The sequence below is a fragment of the Pezoporus flaviventris genome, unplaced genomic scaffold, assembly GCF_033815535.1.
Source record: "Pezoporus flaviventris isolate CSIRO_AGI_PZ_B2104156 unplaced genomic scaffold, CSIRO_AGI_Pfla_v1 ptg000002l, whole genome shotgun sequence".
Classification (NCBI taxonomy): domain Eukaryota; kingdom Metazoa; phylum Chordata; class Aves; order Psittaciformes; family Psittacidae; genus Pezoporus; species Pezoporus flaviventris.
In genome coordinates this window covers 48,898,044-48,921,027 of record NW_026892550.1, presented here as the reverse complement: position 1 = coordinate 48,921,027, position 22,984 = coordinate 48,898,044, and the positions used below count along the sequence as shown (strand labels likewise).

At 40.6% G+C, this 22,984-nt stretch overlaps 2 protein-coding genes across 7 annotated transcripts in view; one reads left to right on the top strand and one right to left on the bottom strand.

The window, feature by feature from the left end:
* Nucleotides 1-12,473, top strand: part of TSPAN5 (tetraspanin 5) — an 89,342-nt gene extending 76,869 nt beyond the window's left edge. For both annotated transcript variants that reach the window (XM_061477800.1, XM_061477796.1), the window contains 5 exons: nt 1,020-1,190; nt 3,133-3,258; nt 6,338-6,385; nt 6,495-6,611; nt 7,189-12,473. In XM_061477800.1, coding sequence (XP_061333784.1) covers nt 1,020-1,190; nt 3,133-3,258; nt 6,338-6,385; nt 6,495-6,611; nt 7,189-7,254 — 528 coding nt within the window. In that variant the 3' untranslated portion in view covers nt 7,255-12,473. The remainder of the gene's footprint in view (nt 1-1,019; nt 1,191-3,132; nt 3,259-6,337; nt 6,386-6,494; nt 6,612-7,188) is intronic.
* A 3,175-nt stretch (nt 12,474-15,648) lies between these two features.
* RAP1GDS1 (Rap1 GTPase-GDP dissociation stimulator 1) overlaps nt 15,649-22,984 on the bottom strand; it is a 101,913-nt gene continuing 94,577 nt past the window's right edge. For all 5 annotated transcript variants that reach the window (XM_061477639.1, XM_061477657.1, XM_061477648.1 and 2 more), the window contains 3 exons: nt 21,801-21,927; nt 19,870-19,998; nt 15,649-16,311 (listed from right to left, as the gene is read on the bottom strand). In XM_061477639.1, the coding sequence (XP_061333623.1) occupies nt 16,184-16,311; nt 19,870-19,998; nt 21,801-21,927 (384 nt within the window). In that variant the 3' untranslated portion in view covers nt 15,649-16,183. The remainder of the gene's footprint in view (nt 16,312-19,869; nt 19,999-21,800; nt 21,928-22,984) is intronic.

Below are 22,984 nucleotides of genomic sequence, written 5' to 3'. Positions count from 1 at the left end.
ATTAACTGTTAATACATACATGAAAAGGCTTCCAGTGAAATATCTGTGTTCAAATAACATTTTTGGCTCCCGAAGACACGTTTGATAAGGGGAGGAGGCTTCTTGAGGCATTTATAAAACAGCTTGGAAGAGTTCTAACTTGCTCTTCTCTTGCTTGAAAAAAGGGGAGTGGGGGAAGGTATTGTAACACCTTTTTTCACTTCACTCCTCTTTGCTTTCCTAAAATGAGCCCATCTGCTGTACCAGAAATAGCTTCCTATACGGCAGCTGCAGGATAAATTAAAAATGCATCTGAACAAACACAGCACATATTAAAATGAAACCCAAAGGCGCAGTTGCAAAAGGAATGGGCTTCCAGTATATGAGGACCCCTCTGTATTTTAAACAGCATAGACTCAGTGGAGATCCTTAGAGAAAGTGGCAGATCATTAGTAATGCCTTTGGCATCCATTGCATTTGCATTAATCATAGAACCTCATTTGGTTTTAATGTGGATGTGAGTCATTCCACAGACATTCTGCTCTGATTTAGTCATTAATTAATTTCTGCTGTTACCAGTTTTTGCTTTGTCTGCTTAGGCAAAACTTCAGCAATGAGGGTGTCAAAAGAAAAAGTCACTTAGTATTCCACTGGCACTATTGGTTGTTTATGCCTTTGAAAATGTAAGTGCCTATCTAGAAATTTAAGATGAGTTTTCAGAGGGCCCTACAGGTGGTAAGTAGCCATGTGTGTTGAATTTACAGTGAATTCTCTTGGATCCCTTTGAAAATCCCAGGGAAATGCCCAGAGTTTAAATTCCTTGGCATTTTTATTATTTGTTAGAATAGAATTAGGATTCCTGTACTACAGCCCTAATTAAAAAATGGGTACTTTTAATTTAAGATTTCATGGGTGCTGGAATAGCTTGAACTTGCGCTGAAACAGGTAAGGCCCTAGTGCTGGACATAATTGTGAGCCTTGAAGAACATGGTTTTGGTCATAAAGTGAAATAATTTTAACCTTTTCATTTTTCTTCATAGTTTTCTGTGTTTCTTGGAATTATTTTCTTCTTGGAGCTCACTGCTGGTGTTTTAGCATTTGTATTCAAAGACTGGATAAAGGATCAGCTTTATTTCTTTATAAACAACAACATCAGAGCATACCGAGATGACATTGATTTGCAAAACCTCATAGACTTCACACAGGAATATGTAAGTTGGACTATATTTATTTGTAAAGCTTACTTTGAAAAAATACGTACTCAATTTTTTACTTTCCATCTGTTTGGTTTCTTCAAGGAACAACAGAAATATTCTAGCATATATTACTTTTGAATATGTGTGTGTATATATGTATATTTCTCTTTACAGAACTTCTACACACAGCACCTGTGACATGTGGTTTGTTTGTTGATGTATGAGCAAGATAAGGCAGAGAGTTGGGGTGACTTGTTCTTGAAGATGATAGTATGTCAAATCTACAAGTCATATAAATCAGTCTTGTGTTCAGATTTTTGACCATATTCCATATGTGTATGGAGATACTTTGGGCTTCTTGGGGAGAGAGGTGTTAAAAATACTTTATTGTAGGAGCTATCACATCTGTTAAGAAAAAAAGAAAAAATATAATTTTCTAAGCTTAATTTGGTTCCATGATGAATGTTGGTGTAGTTCTAGCAATGTTAGAGACGCTACACCACACTGCAAAGTGGCAGAGATATTTAGCTGGTCTGGGTGAAGCTACAATGTTACTTCTTTTTAACTAGGCGTAATGCAATTAGCCTAATGAAGTGGGCAACTTACAGTTCTCATAGGAAATCTTTAAATGATGCTACATTTGCACTTGGAAGGCAAGGATAAAGCCAGAGCTGCACAAGCGTGTGTAGATTAAGCTCTGTAATTTATCAGTGTAAAGCAGTCTTGTAGTGACTTCTGGACACAAGTTATTTTGTCAGTGCCTTCTTACTTCAGTACTCAGTTCTGGCCTGTGTTGTTTTGAATTTGACCCTGTGTAGCTAACATGGTTGAATGTTGGATAACGTCACATTTATTGGTTTTTGTACATTCTGCAATTAATGTATTTTTATTCAGTGTTTGATTTCCTTCTATAAGCCTTGGGGGTTTGAATATTGTCCAGCTTGGAGAAGGTCAGGGGCCACCGCAGCCTGAAAGCAGTGGTCCACTTGTATGCAACCAAAAGGCTACAATCTGATTTTGCAGACAGTACATAAAGCTTGCTTTCCTAAAGCCATCTTAGCAGATAAGTCTGGGACAGCATGAGTCTGGAGAGCAAGCTAATTTTTCAGCTAGCAGAGAAAATGCTTGAAGACAGCATGTTCAGGTATTGCAGAGGGAGCTGTGCTACATCTAGAGAGAGTTGTAAAATGCTTTTTAAAATGCGATTTGTGGTTTCTTTTGATTTTATATATATATATATATATATGTGTATATATTTGTTTTGAAGTTGAGATGGGTGGGTTCATTGAGCTAGCTCTTTAAATGCTGTAAACCATCAGTGTTCCACTGATCTCCTATCCATTCTTTGTATGTTCAGCAAGTCTTACCAATTCCCTGTGTGTTGGCATGTTTTGCCAGAGTCTAGGCATGCTATTGGGCATTATTTGTTTTTTGAAGGATTCTGCTTGCCTTCAGTAAAGATGTTTTGTGCAGTCTGTGATGCTCAGGATAAATGTGTTCATATTGTCTGATGTACAGGCAAAGATTCCCCCACAGTGGGAAAACGAGTACCTATACCAGTGTAACCCTTGGAGTTGATTAGTTATGTTGAGAACCCAGGGTACGTTAAACTGGATAGAATATTGTACTTTTGGCTCTACTATCCCTGAGGCCTGAGCTTGTAGGCAGGTACAAATCTGCGGTGGTTTTGTAGGCGTATCAGCTCACTTCTGTGTGTTTCGCTCCAGAGAGTGGTGTTGCAGGGTGTGAACATAACTTTAATCGCATCACAATTTTAATAACTTACAGGTATGCCATAGTATTGATTTTTAAAAATGCAAACCCAAGTCAGCTTCAATGAAACCAGAGGGGATCTCAGATTTTTTGAAAGCTAGAGGGAAACTGGCAGCAGTGATGCATGTTACTAATGCTGAGATTTGTTTGTTTTGAAAGTCAAGAAGTTCTTTTTTTGTTCTAGTGGCAGTGCTGTGGGGCTTTTGGAGCTGATGACTGGAACCTGAATATTTACTTCAATTGCACAGATTCCAACGCAAGTAGAGAGCGCTGTGGTGTTCCGTTCTCTTGCTGTACTAAAGACCCTGCTGTAAGTGACATTCAGGAGGGTAGGAGGAGTCTGCTGGTCCAATTTTAAATCCCTTTAAGATTATTTTTTTTCTAGAAGTCATGCATGATCATTACCTTTGCATCAACTTGTATTTTTTCGTTCTTGCAGATCAGCTTAACCACTAACTTCTTTGCAGTCAGCAAAAATCTTTAGCTAGCTTCAGTCTTCATGCTGTTTGTATGCTTTTTGCTTCTTTTCATTAGAATGAGAGAACCATGAGCTTGGCTGAACATCCATATTAATTTTAGCAAGTATAAAAACCAGAAACCCTTAATGAGTTGAAGGATATGAGCTTTCAATTAAATATCATCAGGGTCTTTCATTCGCTGCCTTAAAGAACAACAACTCTAAGACCAGACACTCTAAAGCAGCACTCATTATTTAGTGCAGTATCAAGAGGCTGCAGCTAGTTTGACCCAGTTTGTGCTATGTATGGTAATGAGTGACAGCCTGTACCCTGAAGAACTGACATATGTTTGCATTAGAATCTTGAATCAGGTATGGACATCTTTACACACTCTTTTGGTATTTTTAAAATTACTGCTTGTTCTACAGTCACCTAAGATCAGACGAGTGTCAGAAATTGTTTGAGGGAACAGCTTTCTGATAAATTTCCATGTCTTTTAAAATAGTTCTGGATCATCAAGCAGAAAATGTTGGAGCCATGCATTACTAGTATGGATATGATCAAGAATGAAGGGTAAAGTGTAATGAAAGCAGTTCACTGACAGTGAAAGGCCTGGAATAGGGATGGGTGTGTGCATGGAAACTTACATGGCTAACACTGCAGTTTTACATTTGACTTTCATATGTCTTAAAAGAGCAGCCTGTGAATGCTTGTATTACTTAGTTGTTCAGCTATGGCTTTTTTTCCACCTGGAGTGACTTACATTTCCTTCAGTGTGTGAGTCTCTAGCACTGACTAAGTGAGGCAAACACCTCAGGTGCTTCCTGCCTTGCTAATGCAACACAGTCGCTGCTCCCAGCATCTGGTCACTACTGGTGCTCTTTCCCTCTACTCATAAGGCACTGCCAGTTGCACAAGCTGTGTTCTGGTTCCTCTGCAGTGAACACGTCTTCACAGCAGTTTGAATTTTTTTTCACAAGTATCACTGAAAATGTTTTAATGATATATTGAAGCAAAATATAGGTTAGGCTCAAGCATTACATTATGCTTTGGAATCCCCCTTTTGGATTCCAGTCTGCCCGCTAACCCACACAGAAAGGTCATCGCAACACAGTTTTAAAAATATAGTTGTTATAAAACCAAACTAGCGACAGCAGTACGAGGTAATCCTATAAATACATAATCCACTAAAGTTCTCTCTCTCTATTTGTGTATATAGTTATGCAGTTTCTTAATGGGTGATGCAGCAACCAGAAAATTAAAGATAAGTCTCATTCACTGTGGGGAAGCAGCACACTTTCTTTTTTTGTCTTTATTTTTAAAGTCAATTAATATTTCTAAAAATATTTGAAGTCATGCATATAATTAATGTAACCAAGCTGTGCCTGGTTCAGTTTCAGTAATAATCACGGGGTTATTATGTAGGAAAGCAAATTTTTGGAATTAGGATGCAGTTTGGAGTGGTGCAAAAAGCTGTGTGGATGCTTTACTGCACAGACCTTACTTTTAGTTTAGCTTGAATTAGGAAGTAGCAAATTTAAGGTAGGCCAAGATGAGTCTCACCTAAAGCAAATTATAGTTCACTTTGCTGTAGTTTAGCAGGTTGAAATTTTCCAAATTCCTGTACAGGCGAGGCCTAGAAAAGTTGATTTATTACCATTTCATTCTTCATGCTCTCCTTTGGTTAGCAAATTCCAAGGCTAAAGGCAGAAGACACCGATGCTAAAGTAAGCAGGAATTCATTACAAAGAAGAAAGCTTAAAATTCCTCTGTTGGAATCTTATCTACTTTTACAGCCTTGAAGCGCATGGCATTTGTATTTTAGATCCTGGAACAGAAGTATTCATCTCATTATAAGATAAGAATTGCTGAAGTCTTGAACGTCCTTTGAGGGAGTCCAGCTTGGGCAACTGACAGGATGCAACCTGTTGATGTACTTTCTGAAAAGAGAGGAAGCACTTTAGAGGAGCTTTAACTGCTGATGGGAGATATTTTTCCTAACGTCTGCTTTTTAAAATCTATTTCTCTGCTGTCTGCCTTTCTCACTTCCCACAATTCGATTAAATTGTGATGTTCAGTACACCTAGCTAATGGCTGATTTTTGTAACTTCTTTGGGTAGTTCCTTTTTCTGCTCGCTATATGAGACAGTAACTTAATATTTTGCTGCCATTGTGGCTGGTGCAAGTAGTTGCTTCATTTTGTTGCCCTGAAATATGTATAAAGAGTAAATGCAGCTTCAGCTTCTAATGGGTAGTGCTTGCTCACTAGGAAAAGTCTGCCATAGCCTATTTTATTACCTGTGCATTGGGAGTACTTAAGCAGAGGCAGCAGGAAAAAAATCTCACCTCCTTTCTTATTGCCATCAAGCTTCTGTAAGAAAGAACAGGCAGTAAGAATACATTACCCCACCTCTTCTTTTTCCTCCCTAGTTTTTGGAGAGGAATTAGTTACTGTATATATTTCTACAGACATCCTCAGTAAGAATTTGCAGCTTCTGCAACAGAACTGCCCCTTCTCACCTCTTCACACCGTACAGACAGTATCCTGAAAATGTTAACAGTAGTCTTGGCGTGTTTTTCAGTATAGACAAAACCTTTTCAGGAGAAGGTTCTTTCATTTGAAATAGGTGTCCCCAAATCCCTTTACTTTGACTTCTGAATGTTTGCATCTGAAAGATGGAGTTCACCCTGGTGGAGGGCCAGTTTTCCAAGCTTGCTGCCTTAAGAACTGAAAATATTTTCCGACCACATGCTTTTGTTTATTGTAAATAATTAATAGCACTGAATAGAAGAGGGAAGGGGTTTTTAAACCGCAATATGGTGACCAAAGTTAGGGTGTTTGTCTTATTACATACAGGAACGACTCTGGGAGCTAGGAGATGGTGTTTAGGATACACTTCACTGATAGCCTCTCTTCTGTTTGTCTTCTAGGAAGATGTTATTAATACTCAGTGTGGCTACGATGCAAGGCAAAAACCAGTAAGTTTTGGTACCTTAAGGAGCTGAACCGCTCTTGCAAGAGCAGGGTTTTCTGCTGGCGGGATAGTAGAATGTAACTATCTGTTTCCCTTGCTTCTCTTCTTGGCAGGAAGTTGATCAGCAGATTGTTATCTACACTAAAGGCTGCGTCCCTCAATTTGAGAAATGGTTGCAAGACAATCTTACCATAGTTGCTGGTATATTCATTGGGATAGCATTACTGCAGGTAAACATTACATTCTATGCAATGAGTTACACAGCAGAGTAACAGATAAATAGAACATAGAAGGGGAGGGAACTGTATAAGAGAACTAGAAATAGTTACACTTAGATGTATAATGTCCGTAGGTTTTGTTGAGGGGGAGCTAAATGCATGAGGCTTTCTTTGTGTTAAGGAGTATTTAATTTTTTTTTGTTTGTCGGGGTGCATTCTTTTTCTGTTTCAACTGTCTGCAGGTCAAAACTAATGCTCTCTGTTAGATAAAGTTTATGTAGGGACTTTTAAGTCTGTACAGGCCTGCTATTTCTGATGGTGCTTAAGTAAGCAGCAAAAAGCCTTTACAGTTGCTTTTGTGAAGCAAGTCTAGAACTGTTTAATTTCCCGGAACCCAGTGGCACTATGAAAATACTGGGGTTACAGGATTTTTTCCAATTCTCTTCCTTCTTCCAATACTCACTGTTAATTTGATTTCTAACTTTCTGTTGCTTGTTTCCATATCAAAGTTCTGTAAAACCTAAGGAGTTCTACCTGTGTAAAAAGAGTTGTGCGGTGCTCCAAATGAATAAACTGTTGTCTCTTCCAGATATTTGGGATATGCTTAGCCCAGAATTTGGTTAGTGACATTGAGGCTGTCAGAGCCAGCTGGTAAAACTGCTGAAGTAACCACAAGAAGACACTGGACAACCAAAACCCTCTGAAACCTCCAGTGTGTCGTTCCGACACCAAGCTGTATGGACATGGGTGACAGGGAAGTCTTCTCTCCCAAGTAGTCTCAAGTATAAGTTCCTGATATTGCAGTGAACTCATGTTTCTTTGGGGTGGGGGGGGTGGGGGAGAAGAGTGGGCTATTTAAAATCTGCTGCTCACTGACAGTTCTTTTTCTTTTAAAAAAGCTTTTGAAAGCTTTTCAAGACCAGTTTGAAAGCTCTTGAGCCGTGAATCTCTACTGTATTGATCCTGAGTAACAAGTGGACACTTCTTTTAAAGTTGATGTATTCAGTGGGACGGATTTGCATCGTTGTAGTCTGTGGATATGCTGTTTATTCTTCGTGTCATGAGCTCTTCGATAGCTGCCAAATATTCCCGAGATGGTCTCTCTCCTCACCACTCTGTAAAGGAACAATCTTCTTGTTTCCACAGCTAAACATAGCTATAGGCCTAAACCCATCAAGCAGGAAGCAACTTTCTATGCATCTATTGTACAGTAAAAGAGATTGTTTTTAAAACAAGGGAATTTTTTTTTTACGCAAGCTTCCAGCCATCTCCCTGCAGTACTTTGAGGTTGGAATCGGCAAGCTCACAGGGAGAATTGCCTAATTTTATTGACATCTTTCTTCCTTCTCCACCCTTGTATGAAGGGAAAGGAGTTTTATATTTGACAAACAAGGGCTGAAGAGCCTTTGGTTGCTGCCATACCTTAGGACATCGGTCTCTTAAGGCAAGGATGGAATATAATTGTATAAATGTATGAAAGAGGTGTGGATGTTGGGTCCAAGTGAATAATATTATTCAAAGAATGAATGATATATTAACTTAAAAAAATGAAAACATATGTATTTGAGGTGGCTTAATCTTTTGTTTCTCTGGAATTTAGTGTAACCTAATGTATTTAGGGAATCTCACTAATATTAGTGCTTTGATATACTTGTGCAAAACTTCTTTTTTGATCTGTTCCTAGCTGAGGCTTTGGTCTTTCATTTTTCATTTTTCTTTAACTGTTTTTACTTGCATGAGCTGTGGAGTAAGAATCTGTGACACTCCAGTGTTTTAAATATGTGCATATATTTTAATACAGTCTATTCCAAACTTAACTGGTAAATGCATGTGATTATGGAAAGATCATATCCCATTCCCTTGGAAGTTTGAGAGAACACCTTTTGCCAGAGTAAATGCTTACCTCCTGTGAATAAATCCTATCTATGGAGATGATTCTCCCTTTGTTGCTCTAAATGCAGCAAAAAGCTTTCTTGAAGCAATGGAATCAAAGTTTTAAAGTAGAAGTGTGTATTGGGATCAGCCGGGACAGACTCTTTGTATTAAACAGAAGAGAGTAGAATTTGGAATAAAGCACAAATAGTGGAAGAAGAATTAGATCAGACTCCATCCATCTTAAAATTTTTGATTTGTTCTTCTTCACTAATAGTGAACTTACAAACCTGACCATGGCTTGAGTAGTTTTATTGCACTTTGTATAAATATATCTTCTTGTACAACCTTTCTCAGTATCTGCAGAACCAGTCCTGAAAGCTGTCAGCTCTTGTCTCCTGCTTTGGTCAGGCAGTGGCAAAGAGTGTGTCACACCTCTTTGTAAGAGCTTAGCATATTTCTGAGATGAGTTTTGTTGAGTGTGTGGAGTAGAAGAGATGAATGCATTGCTTTCAAAGCTTCCTTGTTCTGGGGGGTGGATAGAAGGCTGGTCTGATGACCTATTAAGGACTTTTCAGGTCCTATGACTCTTGACCCATGATAGTATATGTACCCTTGCACATTTTGCCTTTCTGTACTTTAGTCGGCCATAGGTTTTTCCCCTCTGAATGCTGGTGGTAGGCACACTGGTGCTCCACAGATGCCTCAGTCTTGTTGTCCTCCTGTCTTTGAGCATTACCTCATCTTCTGGTTAACTCTCACTGACTGGCTCTGAATCAGGCAGCCTCCATATCCTTTGGTATCTGCTGTTAAAGGCCAGTTATGACTCATAAAATAATTTTTTATTTTATTTTATTATTTTTAAGCCTTTGAAAACAATTATAAATCACTGTCCTTAATAAAGTTGGTTCCACTTTGCCACAGTGTTATGTTTTTTTTTAGCCACTCCTGACTTGAGGAGTTGCTGGTGTTTGTTTCCCCCCAAAGGGACAGACCATTTTGCCTGACAGCAGCAGGGCAGACAGATCATCAGCACCAATGTCGATGTGCTGAGCCATAATGGTGTGGGGAGAAATCAGGGAAGCGTGGTTGAGGAGCTAACCCATCCATTTCAGAGCCTTGATTGTGACCCAGTGCTTTGGTTTGGAGAAAAAGGAAAAAAATGAAGCCTACAATACAGAAACATTCCTTGTTGCTACTGGTCTTGAGCACTGCTCAGTGGGCTTCTGAAGACAACTTAATTTTTCTACTTGAATTTCTGCAGTTGTTCTGCACTGTCCTTCTGTCTTGTCACGCTGTTCTCTGAGTTCCAGTCTGCTGGACGTGCTGTTGGCAGTGTCAGACTAATAGGAAGGTAAATGCTCTGAGGTGAGCAAATCTTGTTCTCACACACAAATGTGCAACACTTCTGCTGAGTCCCAGAATTACTGACTGTTCTCATAAAAACCACTAAATAACTTATTTTTCTAGAGCTTGATTTATTGCTGCAGATGCTGATACTCCCCTTCCCCACTCCCAAGAGTTGTTCTTCTTTTCCTCATTTTTGCAGTTGTTTGATGGTTGCATACTGAATGTTCAGGACTAGCTGTCTATATTGCACATTTAAATCCCATGTTTTTTGTCTGCAGATTGGGTAAGATGTCCTAGAAATGCACCATCAGCAGCTTAGGTGTCCAGTTTGGGAAGTTTGTGGGAGGCCTTGGAAATCAATTTATTAATGCCAGAGCCTGCCAAATGCAAGCAAGCTTTCTTCCAGAAACTTTTGCGAAAACTTCAGGTGAGCTGCAACTAAAGCACAACTGCTGGCTATGTGCGCTCATTTTCTAAAGCAATAAGATATGATAGGCAGTATGACTTCTTGGCAGTTCCTGCCTGGTGTGATGGTAGAGTCGACTTGAGGTTGGAGGTCAGTCTAGTTATCTTCAATGCACAGTAGTTGTTCAGAAATTTGTTGTTAGGCCTTTGTGGAGTGTGAAATAGCTCTGTTTGCAGGGTGATGTGTATGGGATGATGGCATTACTAATGAGAGGTCTGGTAGCTTCAGCCGTAGCCTTGGCTTTAAAGCCATTTCCAAACTACCCACTGAGCCCTACCAAAAGGCATCACAGTCCTTGCTCCTCTGCTTTTTAAATACTCTCCATATTCACAGGCCTTTGATCTATTTTTTTTTAATCAATAGTCTAATGGGCAAATGTTTGATTTGTCTCAGTGTGTCTGTTTTAGTTGCAGTAGGATCTCTTTACTTCAAAACCCATAATTTTGATTGTGCCCCTTAGAGTCTGAAGCTACGGAGATGCTTGCTCAAGTGTACTCTGTGCTGAAAGCTGCCTTCTCTCCCCTTTGAGAGAGATGCTAATCATAGTTCTGGTGTGTAAATAGTGTTTGAAATGTAAATAGTAGCATGCAGATTAAGTGATCCTTGCACATGACTGCTTTTCACCCTAAAAGCGTTTATTATAGATCTGAAGCGTGTCCCACCGTGAGAGTTTGCTGAAGAAAAGTGGTCGGTATCTGAGGCTGTACCTGGTCCTGGAGATGGGGGAGGCAGTGCTTTCATCGCCTGCCCTCTAGTGTCCGCCCAGCCGCCGTGCAGCGGGCACCTGAGGGTGGTGAGGCCCTGGCCAGCCTCCCGGGCTCTGATTTAGCAGTAGGACCTGCCTTCCCTTTTCCCATTGCTGCTTGGCACTAGAACGGCATTAGACTGTAAAATGGAGGGTCAGAGTCAGCAGCCCCTACCACTTACGGGAGGTTGCCATCACTTGCGGCAGGATTAAACATGGTGCTATAAGACCTGTCCTGATGCTAATCTGTGATTTTACTACTTTAGAGAGGCCCTTGGTAAAATTGATTCTGATTAACAATGTTGGTTACAAGAGAAACTGTCATGTGAATTTCTGTTTCCCTTCTTGTGATGTGTGCCTTTTGGGTACATTGAAATTGTAGTTCTGCAAATACCTAGGAAGGAGATTAGGTCTAAACAGGTGTCAAGCACCACTGAAGGTTACAGTTCTCCCTCCCATTTTTGTCTTCTCTCTGAAGCTTTTTAGATGCCTATAATTGGTCATGAAACTGTCTAAAGCGAACAAAACAGAACTACCCTGTTGGGTCTGTTAGATACCAAATTTTGCCACTTGAAAAAATAAAATTTTCTGTCTCTCTTAACATGCAGTATAAGTGTTGTGACTCCTAGCGTGCACCAGGTAGCACTGCTAGCTGTCTTTTGTGTTTTGACAATATAGATGTGTTAATAAAAAAGATCCCTCTATATGTATGTTCATGTTCATGCTGTGTACAGAATAGAGACAGACCTGGAACTACCTTGAGTAATGGGGAGATTGGGATTTGGGTTTTGTGACTCACCCCTGTCTCTGAAATGTATATTCCAGATTAGTTCCAACTGAATCTCTCTCTCTCTCTCTCTGGTTCGTCCCGAGGTGTACAGCAAGGTGTCGATCTTTACCCTTTGTGTATCATTCCTTTTTATACGAATGTATTCTCTTGTGTTCCTTTTTTATCAGTTGTAAAATGGATTGTAAAAGCCAACTACAATTACCAATTGAAAGTATTGCTATAACAGAACTGCATGCCCGGTAGAGTTTGACTTGAGCTTTAGTTTTCTGATTTTGGACTGGTTACCTTCAGTCTAGGAGAAAAGCATAGATCAGGTGCATAATATATTACTTGTCATCTTTAGCGTTAGACTGTGGTGTTGTATCACATGCTGATCTCAATGGATGTAACTGGAGTCTACTTAGGAAGTTAATGCAACTTCCTGGTAATTCATTTTAAGCTATTGAAAGTGGTCTTGATCATGCTACTTGTGTTCTTTGGGTTTTGTTTTTTAATAGAGGCATTTTTTAGGAATGTTTTAATACACTTATGATGGACAATACAATAGTTTTAATAGTTGTGCAGTATTCTGTATTTACTTGAAGTAAATCATTTTTTTATGCAATTTGTTAGATAATTACAATTTTATAAATAAAATTGCGTGAAATCTGATGTTGTGAATGTGTACTCTTGGTGGTAGCACTTAACATTAATGGTGCAAAGATACGTTCATGCAGAATTCCTCCAGGAGAAAATCCCCTGCCTCCTCTCCCCCAAACTAATAGGGGAAATAAATCCCCAAGACTCTCACAGCATAAAATACTGTGTTCTGATTAAGCCACAAAACACGTTATCACGGGGCCAGTGGCTGCCCTTAAATGAATAAGCTAATACGTGAAGAGCACATCCCCAGGTGAGGAGATCCCATGCCTACTGTCAGCTGTTGTTGAAGTCTCTGGCTGATGAACATGCTCTGCTTTTCTCTGACATGGTGGTGTTCCTGAGTGCTGCAGCTGCTGGTTAGTACAACTGTTGGAGCTTTCCCATTATCATTTTGGTGACCCTGAAGTGTTCAGAAGTTGCTGCTTTGCAGTGGGCAGCACCAAGGGGATTTCATGACTTGATTAAGCTTTTGTAAAGGAAGGTGGGCATTTCCCTTTTCTAAGCAGAAGCACTGAGAGCTGACTTACTTTATTGTGCAGGTAAAAATAGGTAATGATGGTCTTGTGCTTGTTTAGAGAGGAGGAGGAAGGAAGCCTCCTTTTTTTTGTATTTCAAAAACTGTAGAGCAACCTAATCCAGTATCTCAAAATTAGTTTTGTCCACAACATGCCACTGTGATTTAAAAGCACATCTCTGTATCCAAACTGAAGTCCAATGCCTTTTGCATATTTCAGGCATGTACATTTATCGGACCATACGGAATGCAAATGTGGAGGCCTTGGAGGTAGGTGAGGGGAAAATGAAAATCAAAGAGAAAAAAAATCACCAAAAAGAAGCAAAATCAAGGGCATCGCCTATATCTTTGTAATGCGCAAGAGATGTGACACATCAATAGCCATTTTCATGATGGAGGGGGAGACTGGAGTGGCTTCCTGTGTTCTGTCAAACTCTTAACAGACTTTGTGTACTGTTTCTTGAAGCTGTGGCTGGTTTCCATTTCTAGGGCTCCTGAAACAAATGACCCTTCTGGGTCTCATGGTCTCATTTGACCAATGGGTCCTCTGGATCCAAGGCCCATACTGTTGGGGTTTGTGCCTTACCCAAAGTGAAACTTTGCCTTGTATTTCCACACTGTGAAATGTATAAACATGTATGCTGTTTGTCTTCCTGACTGGTGTGCTGTTAGGTCTTGCAGGAGCCATTGCAGGTGCAGACAAGTGTAACACACCAGGGAGGTGCTGCCTGCCCTGTGCAGTGTTGCAGCAGTGATCGCTTTAGCTTGGTGTGCTGCGGCAGTAGACTAATGACAAGGCCTGACACCTGGCATCACTGTCATAAAAATAGTCTGAGCAGGAGATGTCGAGCTTTGCTTAGATGTAATCCATCTACTAAGCATCTAATCAGAACTGTTGTTGGCAATGTGGATTCAGTTGACTTCGCTCAAGTAGTGAAATGCATACAATCCTAACGAGCTTAGATCCTGTTCCTCTTACTGAGGCTTGGAGGATAAATGATTGACTCGCTATGTAAAGTGACCTGCAGACAGCACCATGTCACACAGCAGCATTTGTGTGGGTCGACATAGTCTCTTCAGTTATCTCCTCTTACTGCATCCAATGCCATCTTTGCCCTTGTTCAGGCTTTACTTCTATGTATAGGCGTAGCACAGCTTTTTTCTAGAAATGTAATATTCACTTGATAGTCCATCCAGGGAAACCATCTGAAAGTGGGCTATCAGTGTTGGCTTTTGTGATTGCTGCGACAGTGGTATCCCTAATAAAAATTTGATAATAAGGATATGGCTAATGCTTAACCTGACTCCAGACAACCAGGTTAATGGGGAATTTTGTTGTTGTCACAACTTTGTTGGTTACCAGCTTGTGTGAGCACTTGGAGTTTATCCTGATTTCAAAATGAACAGTCCCTTTGTAGAACTAGGTAAGTCACTGATAATTGGTCGTTCAAATGTGTTTTGGGATCTGCTTAAATCAATGGAAATTACTTCCACGCCTGAGAGAACCTGGGCTTGCGTGGGTCCACTGTAAACTGTGATTGTAAACATGCTAGTTATGTTCATCGGTGCAGAGGTACTGTGTTATTTGGTGTCTGATGTCATGGGGTCTGGTCTGTGTGCACAGCTCTATGCTATATCAGTGGCTTTATTGCACAATTACAAGCAAATAGTTTTTTAATCTATTTATTTTTTTTAATAAGAGGCTTTAGTATGGTTTAATATTAGCAGCTTTTTCCCTGTGTTTCTGGCACTGGATTAAATGAATGGGGAATCTCTGCTGTGTAAATATTCCTGTAGCATCAACTGTGTTTTGGTAGTGTCTCAGCTTAAACTGACTGAGGCAAGTTTCTTTCCATACCCAGCTTGTGTAATCCCTTTCCCATCATGGCTGGCCTTCTTCCCATCACAGTGTTGGTGGGATAGCCAGTGGTTTCATGGATTTGAGAAGGTTTCAACAGCATTTTTGCAACCACACGGCATGGGATCACATGGGTGCTTGGACTCTGGAATTGCTAACCTCTGATGATAAAAAAGGAGCTTGGAACTTCTGAGGCTGGCACTTCAGTCCTGGAAGTGCTGAATTCACCTTCAAGTGTTAAAGATCTTATGATCTGTTTGCACTGTAGGCTTGAACAAACTAGACAATGGCACCACACAGTCAAAAACAACATGCACAGGCTTGCTGGAAACTGTTGTCCCAACTGCTCCTTGTGTTGCAAAAGAGTTGTCTGTTGGCTTGCCTGCTGGCATGGTAAAAACCTAAAATGAGCAGCTATGAGATAAGATGCTTAAACTGGCTACTTCCCAACTCCTTTACCTAGGACAGGAAAAAAGGATCACTTGATGGAGTTCTGTTGAAAAGCAGCTGCAAGATGCACCTTTAAAATCCATGTATAAAATTCCCCAACACACAAAACCCCAACATCAAGCAAGCTCGAGAGCACTCGGATTGTACAGAGTATTCCTGTTAAAACGCACTATTGTTAAAGCACACAGTGCTGCTGTGTGAGCATACACAGTGAAAGAGATTGGAATAGTTTCCTTTGTATTCGCCCAGCTGAAAGGCAGTGATTGTGTCAGGGCCAGAGGCAGGAATGACAAGGGCTCCTCGCCAGTGCGAGGTCAGTCACAGCTTCCACATGTGATTACAAAAAAGGACAAACCACAGGATAAAGTGAGGGCACTGAAATTTTTATTTGTTACCTCTGGGTACCACGAGTTTGACATTAATAGGCAAGACCAGTGAATGAGCAGTACATTGCATTCAAACCTGAACCTCCAAAGCACCAAAAATTGAGCTAGGTTTACTGCTTAATCCTACAGTCAGCACACTAGTCTGGACTTGCTGCATCTTGTATCATCCCTAATTTAGTAGTACATTGTTACGCAGTTAGGGGGCGTGAGGAAAGAGTCATTGTGTAGTACCACTTCTACGTCATCATAGGACTACAACATGCACATTCTATTATGTGGCCCAAGCAACAAGAATACAAGTAGAACAGTTACAGGTGGAGACAGGTTCATGTTAACACCACCTATGAATTTGTAGAAACCTTTTTGGATGGGTACCTACAGCAGTTCATCAATTTGTGTGGGAACATTACACGCATGCACAGTGATACAGTGGAAAACACAGCAGGAGCGGCAGCAGGACGGAGGACAAAGGTGAAATCTGTGATGGGATGCACTGGAAACAAGACCTTCCTCAGCTTTCTACAGCAAGTCTCTGCTCTGTTAGTGAGGCCTGCTGGGCAACAGTTTTGTTCTCATGGCTGCGGAGTTTTGATATGACTTCTAGAAACGCCATGCTCTGCACTTCCTTTTGAAGAGGCTCTGGAAAAGGAAATAGTAAAAGAAACAGCGCTTTGTATGAGGTGGGCAAGAGAACAGAAAAGCGTGGTGAGCGTGAGAAACTATTCTACTGAACCCCATACACACCCATAACCTTTGTATTTACTTTTATGGATTGGTTTTGAGGATGGAGAGAAAACTGCAGGGTCAGGGGCATGCACAGACTCCCTGGATTTCAGGTAGAGGTGAATGACAAAGCTGCTGCACAGCAGTTAAGAAAATCCACCTGGATTGCCTGCCAAAGCAGATGCGGAGGAAGTGTTCCTAGTGAAAATGGTTTTTTGATTTATTCCTTTCAACTAGCCTGGCCAAGTGAGCTTGCCTGGAAAGGTTCACTGGTGTTTGTATTGAACAGCTCTGGTTGCTTGTGTTGAGTGTGAAGTGGGCGAGGTGGTTCTTTGAGGGATGTGGCACCACTTGGTCACTGTTAGCTGTCCACTTACAGTTTGGCTCTTAAACATCATGTGGTGCATAGCCCAGTATTGTGCATAGGTATATTGCACGTACAGTTTTCCTTGAAACTATGCGACACTGTTTCATGCTTCTGATCCTGATTGCTCTGTGCTTTGTATTAATAAGGAAAGGTTGGAAACAACCCATAAAATTGAGCAATTTTTAAGAAGTAATGAGTTTTCACAAAGCCCTGGACTCCAGACATCTCACAGTTAAGATCCAACTTGTTTGCTTCATGCCCTGTTCAAACCACTCTAGTGAACTCCCACTCAACAACAAATACCTACATATATTTTTGCTTTCCAGGTGCTGCTGGGGCCCTTATCCGTGAGCTGCCCAGGAGAAATCCCAACCATCTGTTTCAGAGAGCTGTGCTGTATGCTATGCACATTTGCTACATTTTTTAATAGCAAATGTTGACATTTTTTCCCCTACATACTTTCTTGTTTGCATGTTTTCAGTTTTCTTGCAGTTTAACCCCTACCATACAGAGCTGGGAACTCTGATGCTGCTGTGCCCTGGGAACCCGCAGGTATGGAGCAGTATCAGCAAAGCTGTTGGGGTGGTTATGCTGTGTAAGCACTTTCTGCTCTCTGTCTCCTGAGATATCGTCATGTTTAAGCAGATGTTACTGAACTGAATTTCAGGAATTTGCTGTCTTTTGCAGTAGCTGAATAGTTCTGCTTAATGTGTAGCTTCCTGTGAGCCTGGAGACCCTCGAACACAGAAGTGACTGTGCTAGCGATGAATGCTCTTGCTTTTGCTGATTCTTTACATTATGATTTAAATGTTTCTATTTTCCATTGTTCTCATTTTTCCCTCTTTCCATCCATTCACTCAGCTGCAAGAGCAACTTCCAGATGGCAAAAATTGTGTGTAAACAGACATCCATTTACTGTTTAACACACAGCTGTTGGCACTATCAAGTTAAAAGTGATGCCAGATACCCTGTAAGAAAGGGTAGTAACAGCAGCAGTCACTGGAGAATTAAACATAGCAATAATTAAGCCAGTGCAACCATTTCTAGTCTTTATTGAACTGTACTGGGGTCAGTTACTTTAAAATCACTATGCATTTGTGTCTATACTACAATATGGAAACGTGAATGTGGAGTGGAGACAGTGGTGAAAGGAAGTTAGAGGCAAAACTGGGAGAGGTGTATTTATTTTCACATGTAAAGAGCAGACGTGGCTTTTTGAGCCCCGCTCCTTGGTTGAAATAGTAAAAAAGTTAATACCAGAGTTGCTTAGTTGCTCCTCTCATGTAGTCACCAATTTTACACAGGTCTATCCATCAGGAAGCGGGGCTGAAGACTGGGTCAGCTAGTGCTGGACCTTAACTGTACAGCTGTGTACTGTGATGATGTGCTGTCTGCTCCCATGAGCCTGGAGCAGGCTAAGATGCCTTATGTCTAGGCTTATAGTGTGGTGGCAGACTGAACTCTGCCAGTTGGATAACCTTGAAAAAACTCCTAAGAGTGCTCTTTACTCTGGTGGAATAGACACAAGGGTATTTGACTTCAAATAACTGTCAGTTGTGCAGGTGACAGAGACCTGCAAGACTGACAGGCCTCATTTTCAAAGAGGGGAAAATGCAAGTGTCAGGTAGGATTTCCGAGGATGATTATTTTAGTTGGAAGCAGTGGGAATACACATAAGAACATCATGGTAAGGCTGAGGAGGAACCTCTGCAGCAAGGCTTCTGCTCTAAAATGGACAGATAATCCCAAGCACAAAATGGCTCAAGAAAGTTGTGAGTACCAACTCAATTACATATCATAACATTAAAGTGAATGCTTTCTGAGAGCTGAGGCAATTTCTGAGCACAATCTTTGTACACAGAGATGCACAGACTGCTCTAAAACTAAATACTTGTTCCTTTAAGATGGCTGTAATACAGCATTCACTTGCATGGGTGTACAGGGCAGCAGTTACATTTAGTAGGCATGGTGAACTCTGTTTAAGGAGAAAAAAAACCGAACAGCTTTGTTTACAGAGGCAGCACAGACTTGGCCATAACTTTTAATTAATTCAATTGAATTGCTGTAAACTCATCTCTTGAGAACCTTCAGATGCTTCACACTTGGCGAGTCATGTGCAGACAGGCCCTGAGTTTCCACCTTTCTGACTCAATCCAGTTCTTTATCTTAGTTGTCTGTGAATTTCTGAAGCCTTTATGGAATTAAATTTGTTCTCCTTTCACAGAGTAAATACTTCTCAAAGAGCTAAATGAAAGAAACACAGCCACCATTGGAAACCTCAGCTGGAAATCAAGTTTCCCCATGATACCTTGCTCTTCTGTGTTTTACGGGGGTTTTGGTGGCATTTTGTTTGTGAGGGTTTTTGCTTGCCCACGCAGAGGTAAGAAGTTGCAATATCAAACTGTGGCCCACTTACACCATCCTCAAAACAGTCTGACCTTTAGCAGAGTGTTGGCTCAGAAAGATTAGAGTTCACAGTGTCCAGCATTGATGTGTGTTAGAGCATGGCCTGCTTGTCTTTCAAAGCACCCATGAACAGTTGAGTCCGGTGGGCTGAGCCTGTGAGTGCTGCTGAGGGGAGGGACTCTACTAGTGTGAGTAAGCGTGAGATCTCTCCATTTGTGTGCACTTGTGTCCTTGCATTATTACCTGTATCTTTGTTTCCTACTAGTCTCATAGGAATTTAAAACTATGAGTGAGGAGGCTCCCTGTAAGATTCAGCTGAATTTTACTTGACCATCAATTATGGAAACTTGCAGCTGAAGGTGAAAATAAAGTTCTCGCTAGCTGCATCTTTGCAGAGAGCCTGATGCAGTATGGTTTTAAATGCCTTTAATTTCTCTTCTGTCAGTTGAAGTTTGAGCAGAAGCCAGAGTCCAGTTTCTGCAGTTTGTATCCAAAACCGAGTTAAGAGTCTTTTTCTTGACACTATAAATAAACACTATAAATGAAGTGTCATAGTAAATTGAATCCTTCTGTGTACATTCATTGTGAACAGAGAACCAGTCTCTGAGTGTGGTTGCACGCTCTCTATGTTCAGGCTAAAAGGGAGAGCTAAGTTTAAATACATATATCTCTTAAGAAAGCAGCCTCTGCTGAATACTCACCAGATCCTATAAGGGCACAGATCAACACCATGGAGTTGTATTTTATTTCTGGAGCACTCCTGTCGTCTGAGAGCAATCTGTGTAGAATCTGAACAAGCTGAGCATTTTCGAGATCCTTTTCAGCGGTGACTGAAATACAAGTGAAGGTTTGTAAATCTGGAAGTGCTGCTTGCTTTCATGCTTCTGTGCATGAGCCGTTTATTGAAACACGGCTTTCTCACTGTAGTGAAAGTGCTTTTGTGGTACATGACTCACTGGCAGAAAACTGAAGCGTGTATTAGACGTATGATGATAGGAATCACAGCTCTTGCTAAAAAATGTAAAACGGCCTAACCACTTGAAAGGACAATCACAAGAGTTTAGTGATAAAATCCAATCTTAAATGTGCAGTGAGCTGATGGAAAAGCCATCAGGCTTTCCAGCTGTTTAGGCCAACACCTACAACATTCCAGCTTTCAAGACTTCCACTGCCTGAACTTGTTTTTGGGAATTCTGCCTGAGTAAATACAGGTGGTTTAATTCTTAATTCCATGGCAGAGGGAGCTCAGGGCTCATTATAAAAGCTGTGAAAAACTTCTCAAGATCAGAGTGCAAGTTGTTTCCTCTGTAGTGTTAAGAAACATTATATACTGAATTCAGGCTCAAAACCTTTAAATGTCTGAAGACAAGACAAAGAAGGATTAGAGAGTTCACCTGAACGGGAACATTTTTCTTTTTTAATTAAAACAATTCCTTGATGTATTGTCAGTGATTTGGAAGCTGAACATAGCACTCCTGCAGTATGCGATACTAAGAGATGAAATCGAGAGCAAAAATACATAATATTGCTTGTTTAGTTCCTTACATTAGTTAATAAGCAAGCAAATAGGATATACAAAACCTCTGGTGGGCATTTGCCTTCTTGTTAAGCTGAGGTATGACAAAAGCCTTCATTTGGCAACTCTTGCACCCTTTTCTGTGGAACATCATAAAGACATTTTGGGGGCATTATCCATCTCTGTGTGTATTCTCTGGCTCTCAATTAGGTAGGTGAAAGCTTTGCTTTGGTAAGCTCTCTCAAAGGGGATTAACCAGTCCCAGTGTAGGAATGTGAAGGTCAGGTCATGTAGTCTTCACTCTTAACATACGATTTTCTTCCCTGTTAGCCTTCTGGGTTTTACCCAAAATTTGAAAGTTATGTTGAAGGCCTGGAGAGCCAAGGAGTGATCAGCAGGACCCGCTCACCCTTTTACAGCCCCATTTGGCCAGTGTGAAAGTCTAATGGAGAGTGGACACTAATGCTAGACTACTGTGGCCTGAATGAAGTCACACCACCACTGAGTGCTGCCGTACCGGACATGCTAGATCACTGCTCAGGTTGGGCTGGGTATCGGTTGGCAGCTGGTGAGCGGTTGTATTCTCTTCCCTTGTTATTTCCATTATCATCATTATTATTATTGGTGGTAGCAGTAGTGGTTTCTAGATCATGTGGTCACCAGAGTGATCATAGAATCATAGAATAGTTAGGGTTGGAAAGGAGCTTATGATCATCAAGTTCCAACCCCCCTGCCATGGGCAGGGACACCTCACACTAAACCATCTCACCCAAGGCTCTGTCCAACCTGGCCTTGAACACTGCCAGGGATGGAGCATTCACAAATTCCCTGGGCAACCCATTCCAGTGCATCACTACCCTTACAGTAAAGAACTTCTTCCTTATATCCAATCTGAACTTCCATGATGGAATAGACATTGTATTACCAGCAAACTCCAGTTTTCTGCATGACCTGATTGCCTGCCTATGTCTGCATGAACTATATATCTGTGCTACTGAAAGGCAAGGGGAAGGAGGAGGCTGTTCTACATTGCAAAACAAACTCACACAGCTTTCCTGCTGCAAACTCTCTTGGGCACAGACTGGAAAGAAAACAGTTCACCGATGGGATACTCACCTAACTCTAAAGCCGCTATTAATGCCAGTGCAACGAGAGCTTCGTTTTGCATTATTACGTGTTCACTGGTTGCCATGGTTACTAAATGCTTTATGCCTCCACTCTGTACAATGGTCCTAATTACATCCTAAAATAAACAGAAATGGAAAAACAAATCTGTGTTGCATACAGGCTGTATTAAACAATGAAATTGTTGCGGATGCTGTGTTATCTTTGGGTAAGGATACTCCTTGGCTTTATGCACATATAAACACTTTATACATGAACGTACATGCATTTGGGCCTATAAATGATCTGCCATTGCTCTGCAATTTTAAGATACAACCTGTTAAAGCAAAGCAGTTAACCACATAACCAAGACACACATAACTAACTCTTTTCCAAGTTACACTGTTTAACTCAAATATCCATGTTGTGCCATCAGTTACCTAAGGAACGCTTTTTGTCATCTTTGAACTCAGCTGGGTACAAGGATTAGTTTTCGCTTACTAATGTTCTGCTGTTCAGAGCAGCTTATCCAAAGCACCCAATAAACAACATATTTGGGATAAGGAGATACTTTTGGGATAAGTAGTTTTAACAAAGTTATAAAATCCTTAATTTCTCTCCATGAGCTTTCAGTTTCTTTAAAATGTTCAGAGGTGTGAGATCACAAATGTTACACCTTACTCTGCTGTAGAAATGGTTTTGGAAGTGGGCATTAAAAAGAAGAGCATTCTTTTGAAGCACTGTGGAATTTTCCTTCAAATACAAAGCAGGTTAGGGATGGATAGTTACGGGATTGCAATGTACTGGTTTCTGTTCTAAAGCCAGCAATTAAAATGAACTCTTGCCCAATGAAAATGCTGACTGGTTAAATGGCTTTAAAGCAGTTTAAAAACAGTCCAAAATTTGATCCAGCTTACATATACGACAAAGGATGAGCAAAGATTTCTGGTGTTAGCAGGCCTTTGATTACTTGTAAATTATCATTATAAAGTGAGTTTGCACCTAATACTTTCACAATTATATGTTCCCAAAATGCTCGCAGAAATGTTGGACTGAAAATCAAGTATTGGCATGCCGAAGGGAAACTGTTCAAGGAAATGTGGTTTGGCTTTTATTATTTTTTTGTTCTGTGGGTGCACAAAGTTTTTCAATAGTAGCTATTTCTTGAAATAAGAATCTGATTTAAAGTTTTAATC